General features: G+C 34.6%; 1 protein-coding gene across 3 annotated transcripts in view; it reads left to right on the forward strand.

Moving 5' to 3' along the window:
• Positions 1-19,253, forward strand: part of LOC145291965 (bone morphogenetic protein 1-like) — a 725,795-nt gene that overhangs the window by 693,508 nt on the left and 13,034 nt on the right. For all 3 annotated transcript variants that reach the window (XM_080137904.1, XM_080137902.1, XM_080137903.1), the window contains 2 exons: positions 7,125-7,269; positions 13,118-13,197. In XM_080137904.1, coding sequence (XP_079994030.1) covers positions 7,125-7,269; positions 13,118-13,197 — 225 coding nt within the window. The remainder of the gene's footprint in view (positions 1-7,124; positions 7,270-13,117; positions 13,198-19,253) is intronic.

Below are 19,253 nucleotides of genomic sequence, written 5' to 3' on the forward strand. Positions count from 1 at the left end.
GCACGCGCACATACAGATACCAATACTCGTGAACATATATACACAGTTGCACGCTCTCACATACTATGTGGACAGCAGGCAGTGGGCACATATACTTTCACATCCACACACGCATACACAGGCACGTGCACATATACATCAGTACCCCATGTATATATATATATATATATATATGATGATGATTGCAACGTCTTGTCAGACGAGTGTCACTCCCTCAGACATTTAAAATCCATGAGCCCAAATGCCTGAGGGAGTATCTATACAAAGATGATGTTACAGAGTCTTAGCTTTGTACGACAGCTAAGTCTCTCTCTCCGTTCAAAATGTTGAGATCCAGCAACAAGCAAGAGCAACATAGCCAGCAACAAATTAAACTGCAGACCAGTTTAATGCGAGTACTGGTCTCCTGCTTTGTTTTTTAAATCAGAGATTTGCTTCTCCTAGAAAGGTTGCCTTCACCATGGCTTACGGGAGCCCTCTCCACCCCAATACACACACACACACACACACACACACACACACACACACACACACACACACACACACACACACACACACAAATATACACTGTGCTAGTTGGCCGTTGACCCAGAAAAAGAGTTCATTCGCCCTTTAGAAGGTCTTGTTTTTAATCCTTCAGGGAGACTAGCCACCCTCCTCACCAAACAAGTCTGGTGGGGGAACCAGTTTAGTCGCCGGTGACCCGACCATGAGGCAGGTAGTACTAGGTTACATGGTACCAGTAGCATATGACATGACCTGACAATAAATAATATATATATATACGACATAACCTGATAATAAATAGTATATATATATACAATATATATATATATACTAGCATGGGTGCCCGGCGTTGCCCAGGAGTTTGGAGGTGTGTGTTAAGCAAAAAGAAAAAGTGGTAGTAGGAAGACAGGCTCGAACCCCTACTGCGAAGAAGGAAAAGAATGGGGGAAAGTACCCCATGTATACATATATATATATATATATATATATATATATATATATATATATATATATCATTGTATTGTATTAGGTTTCATTCACTACTCTTGCACTTAAAAAATAACAAAATCTGAAAGATTTGCATGAAGAGAATGCAATTTAAGCTCTCCATTTAAATATGAAATTAAATAACATGACATGAAATAAATAAAACAAACGAATAAAAGAATTTTTAAAAATAACTAAAAATTGACAACAAAACCAGAATAAACTAAAACAAATAGAAATAATTCTACTAGTTTCATATGTAAATATCAACGAGGAAAATAGTCCAACGAAATCAATATAAATAACTTTGGTTCTCAGATCGAAGGCGTTAAACATAACAAGCTTGGGCTCTCGAGTGACTTGTGTATATCTTGATGTGTGAAAATCTGTCGAATACTATTACCAAATAAATTACTGTTCCTAAATAGTGCCGTGTTTATGTTAAATTGCCTGATAGCATTTTCGCTCAACATCTTTTTGCTAGCCTGACAACAGCATGTAACATTTCAAACGTTAAGCATGTCGTTTCCAACAAATGCATAGGGTGTACACGTGCATTTTTGCCCGTAAACGATCAAAAGACAAATCAACATAACAAATTCTTTCTAGGGAAAATTGAGGAAACCGAGAAAATTAAAGCGGTCTCGCAAAGTGATACAAAATCTCACTGCTCGACTGCATAAAAGTAGGCTACATAGAGAATGCAGACAGGCGGTGGTACGAGAATCCTTGAAGATTGTTGTAGGAAAATCTTTGAAGACTGTTGTAGAAAAATTCTAGGAGACTGTTGTAGAACTCCTGGAGACTTTAGTAGCGTGTTACTGAGCGACTTTGCTGTCTTGCCCTTTTTTTTTTTTTTTTTTTTTACATTCTTGCACAGTTACTAATCTTCTCCGATCGTAGCTTTTCCACACGTGGGTCGTTGATCCCCTCATGGTTGTTGAACTTCTGTTTAACTCAAGACGAATCTCATTCATGCATGGAAACATAATGGTTTCATTTAGAGAATAGCTGTTCATGTGAGTAGAGACCAATATCTAATTCAACTTACTTCTTAAATTGTTTTTCTTTCTTACTCAGTTTTATGATGGCGACATACAGGCAGAGTCTCAAAGCAACATTCACTTAGATTTTCTCTACATGTCGCCTCTCTGAATCCGACTGAGGAGAAACTCTGTTCTGTCCCTTAAACACTTAATGTCATTCGACACCTACATTTCTAACCAACCCTTATGTCTACCCCCCCCCACGCTTCAATCACAATAGCTGCAGATTGGTCTATTTCCGTTTGCAACTAGATTATCCCGACATGTAATTATATAACCCTCGCTGAAATTAATACTAGTTTACATAATCTTTACTTATTGGCGTAAGGCTTCAATATATAACCAGCAGCCTGATGAATCTATGAATATATTTTTACGCAAACTTAGTAATGGGTGTAACATTGAATATACTACTACAACTGAACTGTATTCAAAACATATATAGAAAATAAATGCTGCCTTTTGCAAACAAAATAAGAATGTAAGTCTTAAGACCATACACCTCAGCCTGGCAACGTAAGGATGAGTCAAAGTTTTATCTGTCCCTTACTTTTTCATATTATATGAAGTATTCCTGAAGTTATATGATAATTCAAAAACTATTAATATAATCAGACTGAAATTTTCCACAATGGTCATTATTATCTAAGAGCATTAGATCCATCTAAATCAGAAGATAAAATTCTGTGACATATAAGGTGTGAGACGTCTTTGGCTACAATATGGGTCAAGTAGTAAGTTTTTATAATGAACAGAACCGTTTAATTTTCAACTTGTGTGATATTGATCTTGACTATTAACCTAGATATTTAAAATTAAATCAATTCTAAGTTAGACAAATTTTTACTAAATTTGGTGACAATTGGTCATGCGATGAGGGAGCTAAGCTGTGCACAAATAAATAAACAAACAAACTCGACCGAAAATATAATCTTGTGGCAATATAGAAATTAAACATGTAATTAATTAGATCCATTGCTCTCTCTTTGTTATTATTTCATTTATTTATTTATTTTTGTATAATCAGTTTTTTCTATCGCTTTAAACACTTTCTCACACACGCTAATATCTACCTCTACAAATGTAGTATCAGATAATGCATGGGTCACTGTTATCATATTTGGGCTGGTGAATCTCTGTCGCATTTGAGGGTTCTTTGTAGGGCACAGAAACATTGTTTCCAATCTCACTCTTTTCTATAAATACTATTTACGCTCTTCAGAATTGTCTGATCTATTCCCGGCTTCCTTTGTTCCAGTTCGTTTAACTTGTTGGTCTAGTGATCGCCATTAATTCACTGTTTTGATAACTTATTATAATACAGCTTTCTATTCCAGTTGAGTCATTCCAAGAGGTCAAGCTTGTGGAACCTATTCTTGTTGACTAAAGTCAATAGGCGTCTCTTGTTTTTTGTGATAATCGTCTTTCATTCTTATTAGCTTTTTATATTAAGTGGCTTCACACCTTGTCAGTAGCAATTTCCATTCCAATTCTAAAAGAATTAATCAAAATTTTACTATTATCAGCACGAATCAAACAACCTATTACAATGGATCATACTGTATGAAAAAGAGGATCCACAGGTGCACAGTGTATCACATATCAGAAACCTATCAGCCTGTTGGCTAGTCATTTAGAGGTTTCGCTTTTTGCCTCATCAAAGCTTGAAAGCTTAGTCTCTGGCCACATTAATTAGTGATTCGGGTATGGAATGGAGTTGGGTGTGAGCGGTCGAGGGTGCAGAGGTCATGCTTCTTTTTGTTACCGGTAGTATTGTTCTTGTTATTGCTCTTATTCTTAGGGGTGGCGGTTGTAGTTAATAAAATAGTGGTGGTGGTAGTAATGGTTCATGTTCTATAGTGGTAGTCAAAGTAAGTGAAATTGTAGAAATGTTAGTGATAAGACAGTGGTCACTTCTGGTTGTAAAGTTGGCCGAAGTGGGAGTGAGAATGGGAAGGGGAGTTGGAACTGGGTAATAATTTCATGTGATGTTATTCCATCCAAATTTTATAAGTGAAAGTTTTGTGTTTCAACCTTGTGTTAACCATGGCAGTTTATAATTTCACCTTGTCCTGCTTGTAGGCTTCATTTGCCAGACTGAGGAAATGCCACCGGTAATTGAATTCTTTTATACCTCAAAAAAATAATACACAAGTCGAAATACAACTGTTGAAGACAGAAGAGAGTTATTCACCTTGTTCTTGGTCCAAATCACTGATCAATTCTGAGAGAGATCGATAATTACCATTTAATCATATCTTATCAGGACATTTCAAAACGAGATGATTGCACTTATAGGCAATACATAATCGAACAGACAACTTCTCTCAGTCACTCTCTTTTTGGGTCATGTGATGTCTATCAATTCTCACAGTCGATTCGTTGCTAACCTCGATGCTACTAGGTTGATTTTGATTGAATGTAATTTTCTGTTATTTTTAAATGACAAAATTATATACTAGTGGGTCTATTTGCATAATACTTAAGAAAAGTTCCTTTTCAGGTTTTGACAGAATATAAACACAAAAAGTATCAAATCTTGCATCCATAGCAACATCTTATGTTAAAATTAATTTTCTCTCAAACCAATAATTCTGCCCCAATAACAACGTCTCCAATTCATAATCGGCATTAGTAACCATTACACCAGGGTGGATATATGGTTTTGTTTGGCTGCAACAAAGGTTTCTTAGCATCATGTACAATTTGGCAACTAATTATTGAATAAGATGGATAAGTTTATACTATTTCAATTCTTCTGACGACTCTTCTCTTCTTTAGTGTTATTTGCACAACGTTTCCACAAGGGCACATGGCATAATGGATAAAGTACTTGCTAACATTCCATCCTAAGTGACACTCTTCTGGAGGTTGATGGTTTAATCCTCAGTGCATGGAGATACTGGGAATACAACTGTGAATTACTCAAGACTTCTATCCAGTCATGGCTTCTCACCTCTGTGGATTAAATAAAGTATTCTGTTCGAAATTTCTATACAGATTCCCGAGTTCGACAGGAAGATTCCCGAGTTCAACAGAAACATTCTTGAGTTTGGCAAAAGATTCCCGAGTTTGACAGAAAGATTCCCGAGTTTGACAGAAAAATTCCCAAGTTCGACAAAGATTCCCAAGTTTGACAGAAAGATTAACGAATTTGACAGAAAGATTCCCGAGTTTGACAGAAAAATTCCTGAGTTCGACAGAAAGATTCCCGAGTTTGACAGAAAGATTCCCGAGTTTGACAGAAAGATTCCCAAGTTCAACAGAAAGATTCCCGAGTTTGACAGAAAAATTCCCAAGTTCGACAAAGATTCCCAAGTTTGACAGAAAAATTCCCAAGTTCGACAAAGATTCCCAAGTTTGACAGAAAGATTCCCAAGTTCAACAGAAAGATTAACGAATTTGACAGAAAGATTCCCAAATTCAACAGAAAGATTCCCGAGTTCGACGGAAAGATTCCTGGGCTTGACAGAAAGATTCTCGAGTTCAACAGAAAGATTTCCAAGTTCAACAGAAAGATTCCAGAGTTTGACAGAAAGATTCCCAAGTTTGACAGAAAGATTCCCGAGTTCGATGGAAAGATTCCCATGTTCGATAGAAAGATCCCTGAATTTGATAAGATACAGCTGAAGAAAGTTGGAAATTACATAGACTAAAACGTTGTGAAACTAACACTCCAGAGGAGAAAAGTAATCCAAAGAATACAAATAATATGAATTATCAATCGGCATCTCAAAAACTTAGAAGCATAAAAAAATAAATGTTTGAACATTTTCACATTGACACTCTGGTCTCTTGTGATTATTTATTTGTTGTGCCGGTCTGAAGTCGATGTTTGGTTTCTACACCATCTCAGTGGTAATTGTATGGTCTCAATCAATGCTGTTACAGAAGAATTCTCCCTCCAAATAAAATTCAAACTCCAGTTTTAAACAAATAACAAAGTTTTATTCATGGGGAGGGGGGCGCGTCTTACAATGATAATCGTTTTCTTCTACTGAGCAACAGACTTGCAAACTAATCGTATATAGTGGTTGTAGTTAGTCGAGTGTTTTTTGTGAAATTTTGGATTTGATTTTGGAACAATTCATTAATAAAGTCAGAATTTTTTTTTACCTTAGAAGCATCAAATTGATCACCAATCACCTTTTTTGCTGATCAAACGATTTCATTTTTTTGATGAGTGTGAAAGGTGATAACGTACATACGAACAGAAAATAGCTTAGCATATTATAGATATATTATTATTATTATTATTATTATTATTATTATTATTATTATTATTATTATTATTTTGTTATAATTTTCCTTTCTTTTATATTAAAATTCCATGTGGCAGTTTTTCTTTTGTTTTATTCTTTGCTACCATGCTTATTATAGAGTAGAGAAAGGAAGGCGTGGTCATAGTTCATAAATGTTTTCCTTGGTGTTAAACTACGTTATTTTTTTTTTTTCAAGTTTTATAACAAATCAAGAATTTTAATTTGTTCTTGTAAGCTCCTTATATCAAATGGTTTCACGCTTTGTCTTGAGCGATTTCCCTAATACAAATTTATTTAGGACTAAGTCAAGTATCATTGTTCAGTTGTGCTTTAAACAGAAACATACACGTTGAACGTGCCCCTGTCATATCAAAGAACCTACTATTAGATTTATATGCTGGCCTTTTCTGCTTGTGCGGTAATAAAACCACTCATGATATTAGGCTGTATAAGGTGTGAACTTTGGTCAGAATCGTCTGTTCCTTCTTTCATTGGATTTTTAGATGATTGATTACTGATAATTATCGAAAACATTCCAGTACAAAACCTATCTAAGAATACTGCCAGGTACATAAAGTACATTTGTGTGAAATTTCATGAAAACCAGCCCAGCTGTTTAGAAGTTCATAGAGAACGAACACACACACACACACACACACACACTTACACACACACATACTCACACACACACATACTCACACACACACACACACAAACACACAGAGTTCCTTTCATATACTAGTAGATTTTCTTGTTTTAATTTTGAACTTTTTTATCCATTTTTTTTTTAACTGTGTTTATTTTGTTATTTATTTTCATGCAGATTATTGTGAAGAGGCTGGCCTGTCAATTTACGATGGATTCGCAGATCCCTCGACAATGCCAGTAGAAAATGTCTGTGGTCGGCTCTACGCTGACCATGGAGGACAGAAAGAGTTTATTTCCAGGTCGTCAAGGATTACATTGAGGTAGGTGTTTGTGTTGCATTCAGCAGTAAACAAGTGCAAACTCGTTTTGTTTTTGTTTTGCTCATTTTCTTTGACCTCATGCCGCACTTGAAATAAATAAAGCTGTACTGTTTGGATTATTCTGACTACTGTTTTCATCTTGAGTGTTACTCCCACAACATTTCAACCGATGGAACCTCCGACCTTCTTTAGATAACATCTTGTCCAATTTGGGGATAAATGTGAAATTTCAAATGGAGCTCTTTATTTAATTCATAGGTGTAGATTGTTCTCGTCCTGTCAATCTGTAACAGAGCACGTATGGGCGTATGTAAGAAAACCAGCAGTAGCAGCCAAAAGATGGCTGGCTAGTGAAAATATTAGTAGCAGCAGACGTTAAAGCACGTATGCAAATTAGCAAGTGTGTGCAAGTGGGTGTTACAAGAAAAGGAGGGGAAAAATACACCACGTGGTCAAAGAGTATCAAAGTACACCAGGCAAGATGGACATGTGAAAACGAAGGCAAGAAAGGCTGGTGTGGAGTGGTAAGGAGACAGAGACTTTTAAAAAGCACATGTGTGCGCAAAAAGACTTTGGAAATGTAATGAAATGTGTTGTTTTGGAAGAATCACGAATAAAGCCGTTTTATTTGTGTGTGCCTTTGCGATGGTACCAGACAACGTGTGGGTCTAAGAGTTTTGAAGTGTAACGACACTGTTAAAAAGTAACAGCCACATTACACAACCTTAAGTAATTTTTAATTATGTTTTCAGCATCGCTCATATTGGTTTATCTGTGTTCTCAAATTGCAGTTCATTAAGAACTACTTAAGACTTCTGCCCGGTCATAACTGAACATAAAAGTACTTTATTCTCAGTATGAACTCCTGAACAAGAACAATCTACCTCATATAGTTAATAAAGAGTTCAGGTTGATATTTCATATAAATTCCCGAGTTCAACTTTAACACGTTGTGCAAATAACACTTAAGATGAGAACAGTAGTTTGAATAATCCAAATAACTCAAATTATGAATCTGCATCTCAAAAATTCAGAAACATAATAAGGATGTTCATATCAATATTCTTCTCCATTTTGTTCATGGCCTGATAATCAGTTTCATCGTTTTTCACAGACATAATTCGATTATTTTGGTTCCATCTTATAATTTTCTGTCTATTCAGTGTGTGTAAAAAAATTCCACCATTTTGATTCGATTTTTCCCTGCTAAACATAACTGCTGATGACATAAAATATTTTGAATAAAATATAATTGGGAAATTAGTCCAAAACAATTCACTTTTCGTTTACCTACTCATGTACGTGTTATATATAACATAATTACGTTGACACACTGATTCTTGTTAGATCATTGAAGTTAAGCAACATTGAGTCTGGCCAGGACCAGATGGGTGACCATTTGGGAATACCAAGCATTGTATGTATCTAGGTAAGCAGGTGTGTATAATACCTCAGGGAGAGACACAGTTCCAAATCACACTAGGACAAAGTGTAGCCTTTGTCAGCTTCCCTCAGATTTTGAAGGGTTATCATACAAGGTTAGATGGAGCCTCAGCTATGGTCAAGCAATACATTTAAAAAAAAGAGGTTTCTGCTGAGATACTAAACTAGAGGGAGCCTGTTGGCCCTGCATGGGAATCTTTTAGTAATTGTATCACAAACAAAACACCTGCTTCCAATTTGTCATGAGTGAGCCAGCATGGAAGTAGTAAGGTTCAGAAAACTGTCATCGGAATGTTCATGTCAGTGCACAATTTAATCTAACTGGATAATATAATTGGGAAATTTAAAGCAATTTATTTTTGGTTTACCTGTACTGCGACATATTTTGGGTGCTGCTTTGACGTAGATAACACTAGTTTGGTACACGATCTATATCTTAAGAGATTTGAGATGTTCTTCAAAAAAAAAATAAGAGGGAGAGATATGATGATTGGGGTGGTCACTCCGTGGTGGTCAGTCGATAGTGGGCAACTTCTGAGACATCCTGTATATATATATATATATATATATATATATATATATATATATATATATATATATATATATATTTATGTATGTATGTATGTATGTATGTATGTATGTATGGGTAGGAGGGAGTTACAATGATAATCGTTTTCTTCTATTGAAAAACAAACTTGCAAATGAGAATTCTTCAACTGGCCAATTCAAAACAGAAGTCCACCTAAACACAATCCACTAAGAGTCCTTGTGCGCATCTCTCTCTCTCTCTCTCTCTCTCTCTCTCTCTCTCTCTCTCTCTCTCTCTCTCTCTCTCTCTGAGAGGCACACCTCAATTCTGTAAGCTGCCCATATGGCTATAAAAGTACCTTATAATTGTCTGTATTTTTTTTTTTTTTTTTTTTTTTGAGATGAGGTGTTTTCATTGATTGAGATTGTCGGACTGACTTGCTCATCTTGGTTGTTATAGTCACACTATATATAGACTATAACAACCAAGATGGTTGTTATAGTCACACTTTATATAGACTATAACAACCAAGATGAGGAAGTCAGTCTGACAATCTCAATCAAAAGTACCTTGCTTTTAATGTTAACTCCTGTTTAAAGAGGCATTCATTTTTCTAAGAAAAAAAAATCAAATTCTGGGTGTTTAAAACCTTAGATCAGACACATTTTCAATTTCTTGTGTGATTTTTCTTGCCTTAGTCAAATATCAATTGCAGCAAGTATGTTATTCGTATGAATTGCAAACATGCAACCATTCATGTTTACAATCTGAGCATAATTATTGGTGCATGTGTCTTATTGTTTTTCGGGGGCTTGTGGGGGTTGATTTATGTGTCTGTTTTAGTGTTCATGTTTGGGATGGCTAACCAATAATAGATGAGGTTCTAGGTAGAAGGTTATAAATGGCTTATAAAAGAACAAGCCAGGTATGCAACAAAGTCTTACATGTAAAAAATACAATTTGGCCTTTTAGATAGTTCATAGTAATAAAAGATAAAAATAGTTCAAACAAAGTTTTTGAGAGGGTATTAAAATCGCTACAAAGGTGGGATTTGTAGTGTTTGCCATTAATTAAGGTTTCATTTTTTTTATTTAGGAGCTTGTCTCTATCCTTTAATCTGGTAATAAACAGTTTTTCACTTAAGCACAGGTAACAAGGTGAGTTGAGAAATTTGCAGGTGCTCGTTTCCCTTTAAATGTCCCATTTCACAATTGGTGTCAGGTTTAGATCTTTTAAATTTTTTAATAGTATGTGGTGAATGATGTTCTATTTTTATATTTGGGATTATTGAAAGATCATTTATGACTGGAAAATCTCTCTTTGAAGGTGTTACCAGCCATACCAATAGAATATTTATTAACATTTGTGTTTTCCTCAGTAGCGATTGGTGCTTTGTATACTACAGATCTGATTAAACAATTGTGCTTAAGTGGGCATTCAGGCTTGTTTAAACAATTACAGGATCTAGTGTGTTTGAGTTCAGATATATTTGGTTCTTTTTTGCTATTTAATATTTTTCTATTGTGTTTTTTGATAATTTTTTCAAGGTTATCACTACTACTATAACTTAGTTTGAGAGTGTTTCTGTTAAAAATTTTATGGAGGATGTTATCCGGTGAGAAATGTACTTTGATAAGGATAAGATATTTTTTTTTGTTTGTTTTAACCATTAGGTTAAAGGGAAAGGTAAACTAAATGGTTTTCCTTTTTCTATTGTTTTTAGAGTTATTTTTATTAGATAAGGTCTCGATACACTCTATTTGAGTATAGTCGCTTGATGAGGACTTGTAGTCTTGACCGACCACCTGTCCAAAACATTAACATGTCCAGTGTCACGACTATGTAAATTTGTCTATATCAATAAAGATATACATTGCTCATTTTTATTGAGCACTCTTTATAATCTCGTTAAATTAAACAGTTTTCTCTATTGAATATATTTAACTTGGTATATATATATATATATATATATATATATATATATATATATATATATATATATATATATATATATACACCAAGTTAAAGATATTCAATATATATATATATATACATATATATATATACATATATATATATATACATATATATATATATACATATATACATATATATATATATATATATATATATATATATATATATATATATATATATATATATATATACCAATCAATGTTTTTTGTGTGTTAAAGAAGTAATTAATTAATTAGAACATTCCAAGCTGCCTTGTCTTGTTATCTACATAATCATGAATTTGGTTTACCTGCTCAGGTGCGACATATGAATATGAAAGGTTAAAAATAAAGCAGTTTGGAGCTACGAATGTTTCATTTTGTGTTGCACAAAAGTAACAGCAGGAGTCATGTTTTATTTGCCCTGCCGAAGCCAAATGTTTTGTTTTCAATTTTGACCCTTTAACAATTTTTGCCGGCTAAAAACCAAATCTAAAGTGTGCTACAGGTCCAAATACCCTATATATCAAATTTTAACTGTAGACCAAATATTCAGAGACGAGCTTGGTAAAGACTTTTTGCACACACACTAACACGATCACTTAGATACAGGGTGGTCAAAAAGTCAGGTAACATTTTAAAGAAAAAAACGATATTAGCAATACACGTATATTTAAGTACCATACATTGAAATATAAAATGAAACAAACATGAAATATGTTTATTTTGTTAATTGTCGTCCATTTCTCTCTCTATATATATTACACTCAAATATTTAAACAAATAATATTAAACGAATAGAGATTATAATGGATCATATTGTTTTTTCTACCTTTAACATGTTACCTGACTTTTTTTCTACCTTTAACATGTTACCTGACTTTTTGACCACCCTACTTTAACATGTTACCTGACTTTTTGACCACCCTACTATCTATAGATAAATAGATAGACAGATAAATAGATAGATAGACTAGAAGAAGGGAGATAATTTATGGCATGATAGCTTAACGTGAATGCCATTTGGATTTCATAGATTCTGAATAGTAAAATAATTTTACCTTATATTAAAATTCTACTTGATAATTTTGCAGTAATTTTTCAAGTACACTATCTTTCACTGATAAGTATATCCAAAAGTTTTCCTGTTATTTTATTTTGAACTGCAATATTTCGGACTTTCTATTTTCTTTGATTGCAAAAAATTCAAAGAAAATGTATTTGTTCAAATGTGCTTAATCCTATTCTTCTGTTAACTACGGGGAAGTAACTCTGATATTTTTTGGAAGTTATTTCTTTAGAAATAAGCACAGTGAAAAATCAGAAATGGAAAAAGATAGAAAAAAAAGAAAACGTTTCATTATGCATTATGGAAATTTGTATTCTCCTTTCCTTTATTCTTTGATCAGATTTCCTTGTGACAAGACCGATATAATTCTTTTTCTATCTTTTGCAAATGATTCAAATTTTAGTATGTTATTATGGATGATAACAACTACCAGTCGTCAAAATTTCAGCTTTTCACAGTTGTTATTTCTAACAAATATTAGGTTTTCAAATTTTGTCCCTTAGTTTTGGATGCTACTGTATATTTAGTAATAAATGCACACTACTCTTTATTATAGAGTAGAGGATTTGTTTGTAAAAAACACCAAATTTGGTAAAACATCATTTTTGGCACTATAGAAAAGGCTGGTCATATTGACAACTTATCCCCATTCGTTGACTTATCGATTCTATCTTCAAAACAACACATTTAACAGCAACTTTTTTTCAGCTTAGATTTGTTTTGTACAAGCAAACAGCAGAAATAACTCTTGATAGTCATTTAGTGATTTCTTATTCAAGGGAGATAATCTTCAACAAGGGAGATAATTTATGACATTATCTTACTTATCGTAACAATAATTTCAATTTTCAGATTCATTGCTGGTCATAACAATCAAAACAAAGATGGTGGCTTCAAGCTGGCTTGGTCTGCTGTCCGAACAGCTGAAGATGGTAAGATGATTTTTTGTTCGTTTTTTTTTTTTTTTTCATAAAAAATATACAAAATTTATAAAAGATTAAAAATTTTATGTGGTAACATTTTGGCTGTTTTCTTTTCCATACATTAAAAAAACCTTTTAGCAAAGTGATTTTTACTGAACTTACCTGATTTATGTTTACACTTCAAAGAGCTTCGCCATATACTGGAGAACAAAATTGCATCACGTATCACATTCTTGAGCCAATCTTTCATCTGTCAAGAATTGCATACCAGTATCAACACTTATCTGATTGGCCCATCCATTTGGTGGCTGTCCTCTTAGTCTTTCTTCAATGAAATCTTTTTGTATGATTTCTTTGTATAACTGAAGCCTCGTAGCTGGGAAACATGTCCATGCGATGTTATTCTTCTATTCCAAATAATGGCATCGATTGAGCTGTTAATATTAAGCTTTTGCCTGATATCTTCATTCCTTTGTCTATCTTGAAAAGACATGATGCAAGTGCAGCATTGGGATCTGATTTGTTTGAAGGTAGCATCCAAACCTGATTAAAACAATCCTCTTGCATTTGCTAGCATACAATTTACGCATTGATGTACAGAATGAAGGGATTCCGTACTTCTGCACAGCTGTCAAGGTAAGGATTTTATTGCCTTTGATAATAACTACTTCCAGGCAGTATAACTCTTCTCTCATAGGCCAGCTATTAATCAGAGGTTGTTGCATGACTAGGAGAAGCCATTTTGAATTAGATCTCTTAAGGTCATGCATTCTTCATCTGTGGTACCGTGGCAACGATTCTTTCCTATGTTAGGGTTGTTTTTGTACATCAAAATTTTTTTGTTGCAGTGTCAAGGTTTTTCAATGGGGTACCTGGTGGGTATTATGATGATGCACAATCCAGCTCTTAAATATTTCATTTCAAATTACTTGAAGCATCATCTAGTATAGTCTATGTTTCAGTTGCATATACAACAATCTTGGCCTTCGGGACAAGATCAAAGTGTAGTATCTGTTCCGGCAGATACTGCACTTAAGATAATTTGTACCAGTCAGTGGAGGGGAAACCCTCTATACTGGGACAATTATTATTTTTGGTAACCAGAGTGACCCCTTTTAGGGGAGCTGGTTTTTACCTCACATTAAAAACGGCCTTGTGCCTAATTTGCTCAGTGGGGGAGCAAATAAATACCATCTGTTCCGGCAGATACTGCGAGCTATGACTAGCTATGACTAGCTATGACTAGCAAAGACCAGATGTGGGGGCAACCCCACATGCCTGACCTTTAACCAGCTCCCATTTCCCACCTCTCGGGAGCTGGTCCCCTTTTTCCCTTCCCCCTCCCTTCACTCCTCACATTAAAAATTGGCCTTGTGCCTAATTTGCTCGGTGGGGGAGCAAATAAATACCATCTGTTCCGACAGATGCTGCACTTAAGATAATTTGTACCAGTCAATGGAGGGGAAACCCTCTATACTGGGACAATTATTATTTTTGGTAACCAGAGTGACCCCTTTTAGGGGAGCTGGTTTTTACCTCACATTAAAAACGGCCTTGTGCCTAATTTGCTCAGTGGGGGAGCAAATAAATACCATCTGTTCCGACAGATGCTGCACTTAAGATAATTTGTACCAGTCAATGGAGGGGAAACCCTCTATACTGGGACAATTATTATTTTTGGTAACCAGAGTGCCCCCTTTTTGCCTACTTTTAGGGGAGCTGGTTTTTACCTCACATTAAAAACGGCCTTGTGCCTAATAAGCTCAGTGGGGAAGCAAATAAATACCATCTGTTCCGGCAGATACTGCACTTAAGATAATTTGTACCAGTCAATGGAGGGGAAACCCTCTATACTGGGATAATTATTATTTTTGGTAACCAGAGTGCCCCCTTTTTGCCTACTTTTAGGGGAGCTGGTTTTTACCTCACATTAAAAACGGCCTTGTGCCTAATTTGCTCAGTGGGGGAGCAAATAAATACCATCTGTTCCGGCAGATACTGCAAGCTATGACTAGCTAGGACTAGCTATGACTAGCAAAGACCAGATGTGGGGGCAACCCCACATGCCTGACCTTTAACCAGCTCCCATTTCCCACCTCTCGGGAGCTGGTCCCCTTTTTCCCTTCCCCCTCCCTACACTCCTCACATTAAAAATTGGCCTTATGCTTAATTTGCTCGGTGGGGGAGCAAATAAATACCATCTGTTCAAGCAAGCAAAGACCATATGTGGGGGCGACCCCACATATAAGACCTTGGTCAATGTAGGGGCAACCCTTCATACCAATTGTCACTATCCAGCTCCCCTACTCCCCGGGGAGTTGGTCCCCATTTCCCCTTCACTCCTCACTTTAAAAATCGGCCTTGTGCCTAATTTGCTCAGTGGGGGAGCAAATAAATACCTCAAAGTGTAGTATCTGTTTCAATTGCATATACAACAATAGGCAATATCAATGCGTTGTAAAGTATTAACTTCAGAAACGTTAAAAGCCCTTCCTTCTCGATATCTTTTTTCTTTTACTTATCCAAAGTTACTATTCTTTCTGTTAATGACAGATAAGGATTTTGAAAGTACTGGGCCAAGAAACATAAATCATTTCTTAACCATTTTATTGCGATATTATCTGCAGAAGACAAAAAGATTTTGTATATGCCCGTGTTCACTTTGATCCCGCAAGAGGATTTAAGCTCTGTCAAGATCTTCAACTTATTAAAAATCAGCGGACACACATGCAATATCATCAGCAAAACAAATATTCACATTTGCTCTTTCATCAGAAATGCTGAGAAAACCTTGAAAAATACAAAACCAAGTTGTATGTGTCAAAATCTGCTCTATAAGTTAAATAGAATCGTTCTAAGATATGACATCTGATTAATCTACTATATGAAGGGCAGTTATTTGTATGTATGTATGTATGTATGTATGTATGCATGTATGCATGTATGTAATCGTTTTGGGGTGGAGAGGGCTCCTGTAAGCCGTCGTGAAGGCAACCTTTCTAGGAGAAGCAAATCTCTGATTTACAAAACCATAAAACGGGAGACCAGTACCCGCATTAAGCTGGTCTGCAGTTTAACTTGTTGCTGGCTATCTTGCTCTTGCTTGTTGCTGGATCTCAACATTTTGAACCGAGAGAGAGACTTAGCTGTCGTGCAAAGCTAAGACTCTGTAACATCATCTGTGTATAGATACTCCCTCAGGCATTTGTCTATAAAAATGGTCCGGTGGCGAGAGAAGTCATTTTTGGGCTCATGGACTTTAAGTGTCTGAGGGAGTGAGTAGCACTCGTCTGACAAGACGTTGCAATCATCATGCATGTATGTATGCCTGGCTAAAACCCAAAAAGGATAAAACAAACATCCACAAAGTTGATATCTTCGTGATCAGTATTATCCCAGATGAAAAATATCTAAAATTTACAGCCATTAACTACAGGGAAGTAACTCTGATATTTTTTCGAGGTTATTTCCCTTATACCGACTCATTCCTCGTCATTAGTGTCATCAGCATAGCAAATATTCAAAGAATACATCTGTTTTTCATCACAGATTCTAAGAAAGCCTTGAAGAGTATAAAACTTCAGAGGTGTTGATATGTCCTTCCTGCTGCATACTTTTGTTTTTACTTGTCCAAATATAGAAATAACTATATTCCTTCTGTATATGTTGATAAAGACTCTAGATCCTAGAACAACTGACATAATATTTTTCAACCTTCTTTATTAAGATGTTATCGCCATAGGATGGAAATGATTTTTTTTTCTTTCTTTTTTACAAAGGAATCACCACTTATCAAGGCCCAGAAGCCACTCTAGGATAAGGGTTTAAGAGTGTACAGTGGTCAAAAGGACAATATCATAGTAATCGTTAAAAGTGTAAATTTGGTAAAAATCGATTACTTAAGGGGAACGGCTCATCAAGAACTTGTTTACATTGGACTTGAAGATGGTCAAATCGTAGTCAGCTGGAAAGCATGTAAATGGAAGAGAGTTCCACAGGTGTGCAGTGCTTAGAAATAAGCTTTGTTCATGGAATCTAAATTTAGACTTAGGCACGGATAAAGAGTGGGGGAAATTATTGATCATGTTTAAGGCCAAACAAGTGTTTCTCATGAATGTTTGGTGAGGTGGGACCATAGATTGGAGTTCAGACGAGCACTTGCCATGAAAATAACGATAAAACAGAGACAAGCTCGCAACGTCTCTTCTGTGAGAAAGAGGTTGCAGGGAAGAGAAAAGGGCATCTCTCACTAGTCTACGAAGTCTATTCTGAACTCTGTCAAGGCAGGATAAGGTCTTCCTAGCAGCTCCTGCCCAGATGTGACTGCAATACTCTATCCTTGGACGTACCTGGCTCTTATATAGGTAGAGAATTGCATCAGCAGGTAGATATCTATTGGATCGATAGAAGGATCCCATCATTTTTCCAGCTACCTTGGCAACAGATTTGATGTAGGTATTCCATTTTAGATCAGGAGTAAAGGTCATTCGTTGGAGGTATATGATTACATACATCTGCCATTTTTCACAAGAGGCTTCAAGCTCAAAAGTAGAAGTTATCAGTATAAATATAAATATGTGTTATCAGTATAAATATTTTGTCAAACACCGATGTTGATGGCAGACTTTCTATTTTTTTTTCATCACAAAAAATTCAAAGAAAGTGTATTTATTTCAAATGCAAAAGTTGTTAAACCTATTCTTCTGTTAATGCCAGATAAGAATGTGAGGATCGTAGATTTATTGAAACAAGAAACCCCAAACATTCGGGGGGTTTTTTGTTGTTTTTTTTTTCAGCCGTTTTGTTGGAGGTATATAAATTCTCATGAAGGACTTCCGCATACATTTTACCCTCTTTGCATAAATGTAAATTATAGGAAACATAGCCCACATTTCCCAACATTACATCTTGCAGACCTGTTTTCGAAATTTATAATGATCGGTTAAGTAGTTTACAAATGAATCTTATGTATGGGAATACATATATATATATATATATATATATATATATATATATATATATATATATATATATATATATATATATTTAAAAAAATAAGAATTACAGTTAAGTTTACCAAAATGATCCAAGATGGCAAAACTATAGATATTAAAGAATTAATATTTATAAAATAATCTCAACCAGATGTAAAAGCTCGATAAAACCAAATAGGAGATAAAGCTTATAATATATATATATATATATATATATATATATATATATATATATATATATATATATATATATATATATATATATATCAATATTGAGCTTTTCCTTTTTGGTTAGGATCACCTTGAAAGTATAACTTCAAGTAATATCGATCAGGATTTTTCATCTGAATTCTATCAGTGTCTTATCTCGCTTATATATATATATATATATATATATATATATATATATATATATATATATATATATATATATATATATATATATATATATACACACCTAACATTATATAGAGATAATCCCAATGTTTTCTAAACACCCTATATATGTAAAAATGTATTGATAATTTTTGTGTATTTCACAATATCAATATATCAATTCTTGGTGTTTAATATCCATTTATTGATCTTATTTGTTGACTTAATTGTTTGAAACGGATGTGGGTTTGTTTTTCTGGAACCAAAATTGCTTCATGATGATTATGAACAAAAAAAAGTTATTTTTAGCTCAAGCGACGCCATTGTTTAGTATAGATTCTTCTTCGTTTTGTTTTACATTAATAAATGGATGTTATTTCCTGTTAATCCATTTTATGCCAATATTTTCAAACACACAAAGCAAATAACCTCGGAAATTTATTACTATATTACTCATGGAGATTTGGTATTTGTCTTTAAATCCACGACCACAACCACCATCGTAATTACCACCTATCCATAGATGTTGATCGTTATAGTGATAAATTCAGAGATATAGTTATCTTATTTGTAAAGGTGATGGTGTTGGTTATCTCCGTAAAGTCAGAAGTGGTTGCGATTATCGTGATAGTATCAAAGTTTGTGGTAGCTATCTTGGTAGAAACATATGGTGGTGCTTGTTAGTCAGAGATGACG

This window comes from Euprymna scolopes, chromosome 13 (assembly GCF_053919585.1).
Source record: "Euprymna scolopes isolate OS-2025 chromosome 13, ASM5391958v1, whole genome shotgun sequence".
NCBI lineage: Eukaryota > Metazoa > Mollusca > Cephalopoda > Sepiida > Sepiolidae > Euprymna > Euprymna scolopes.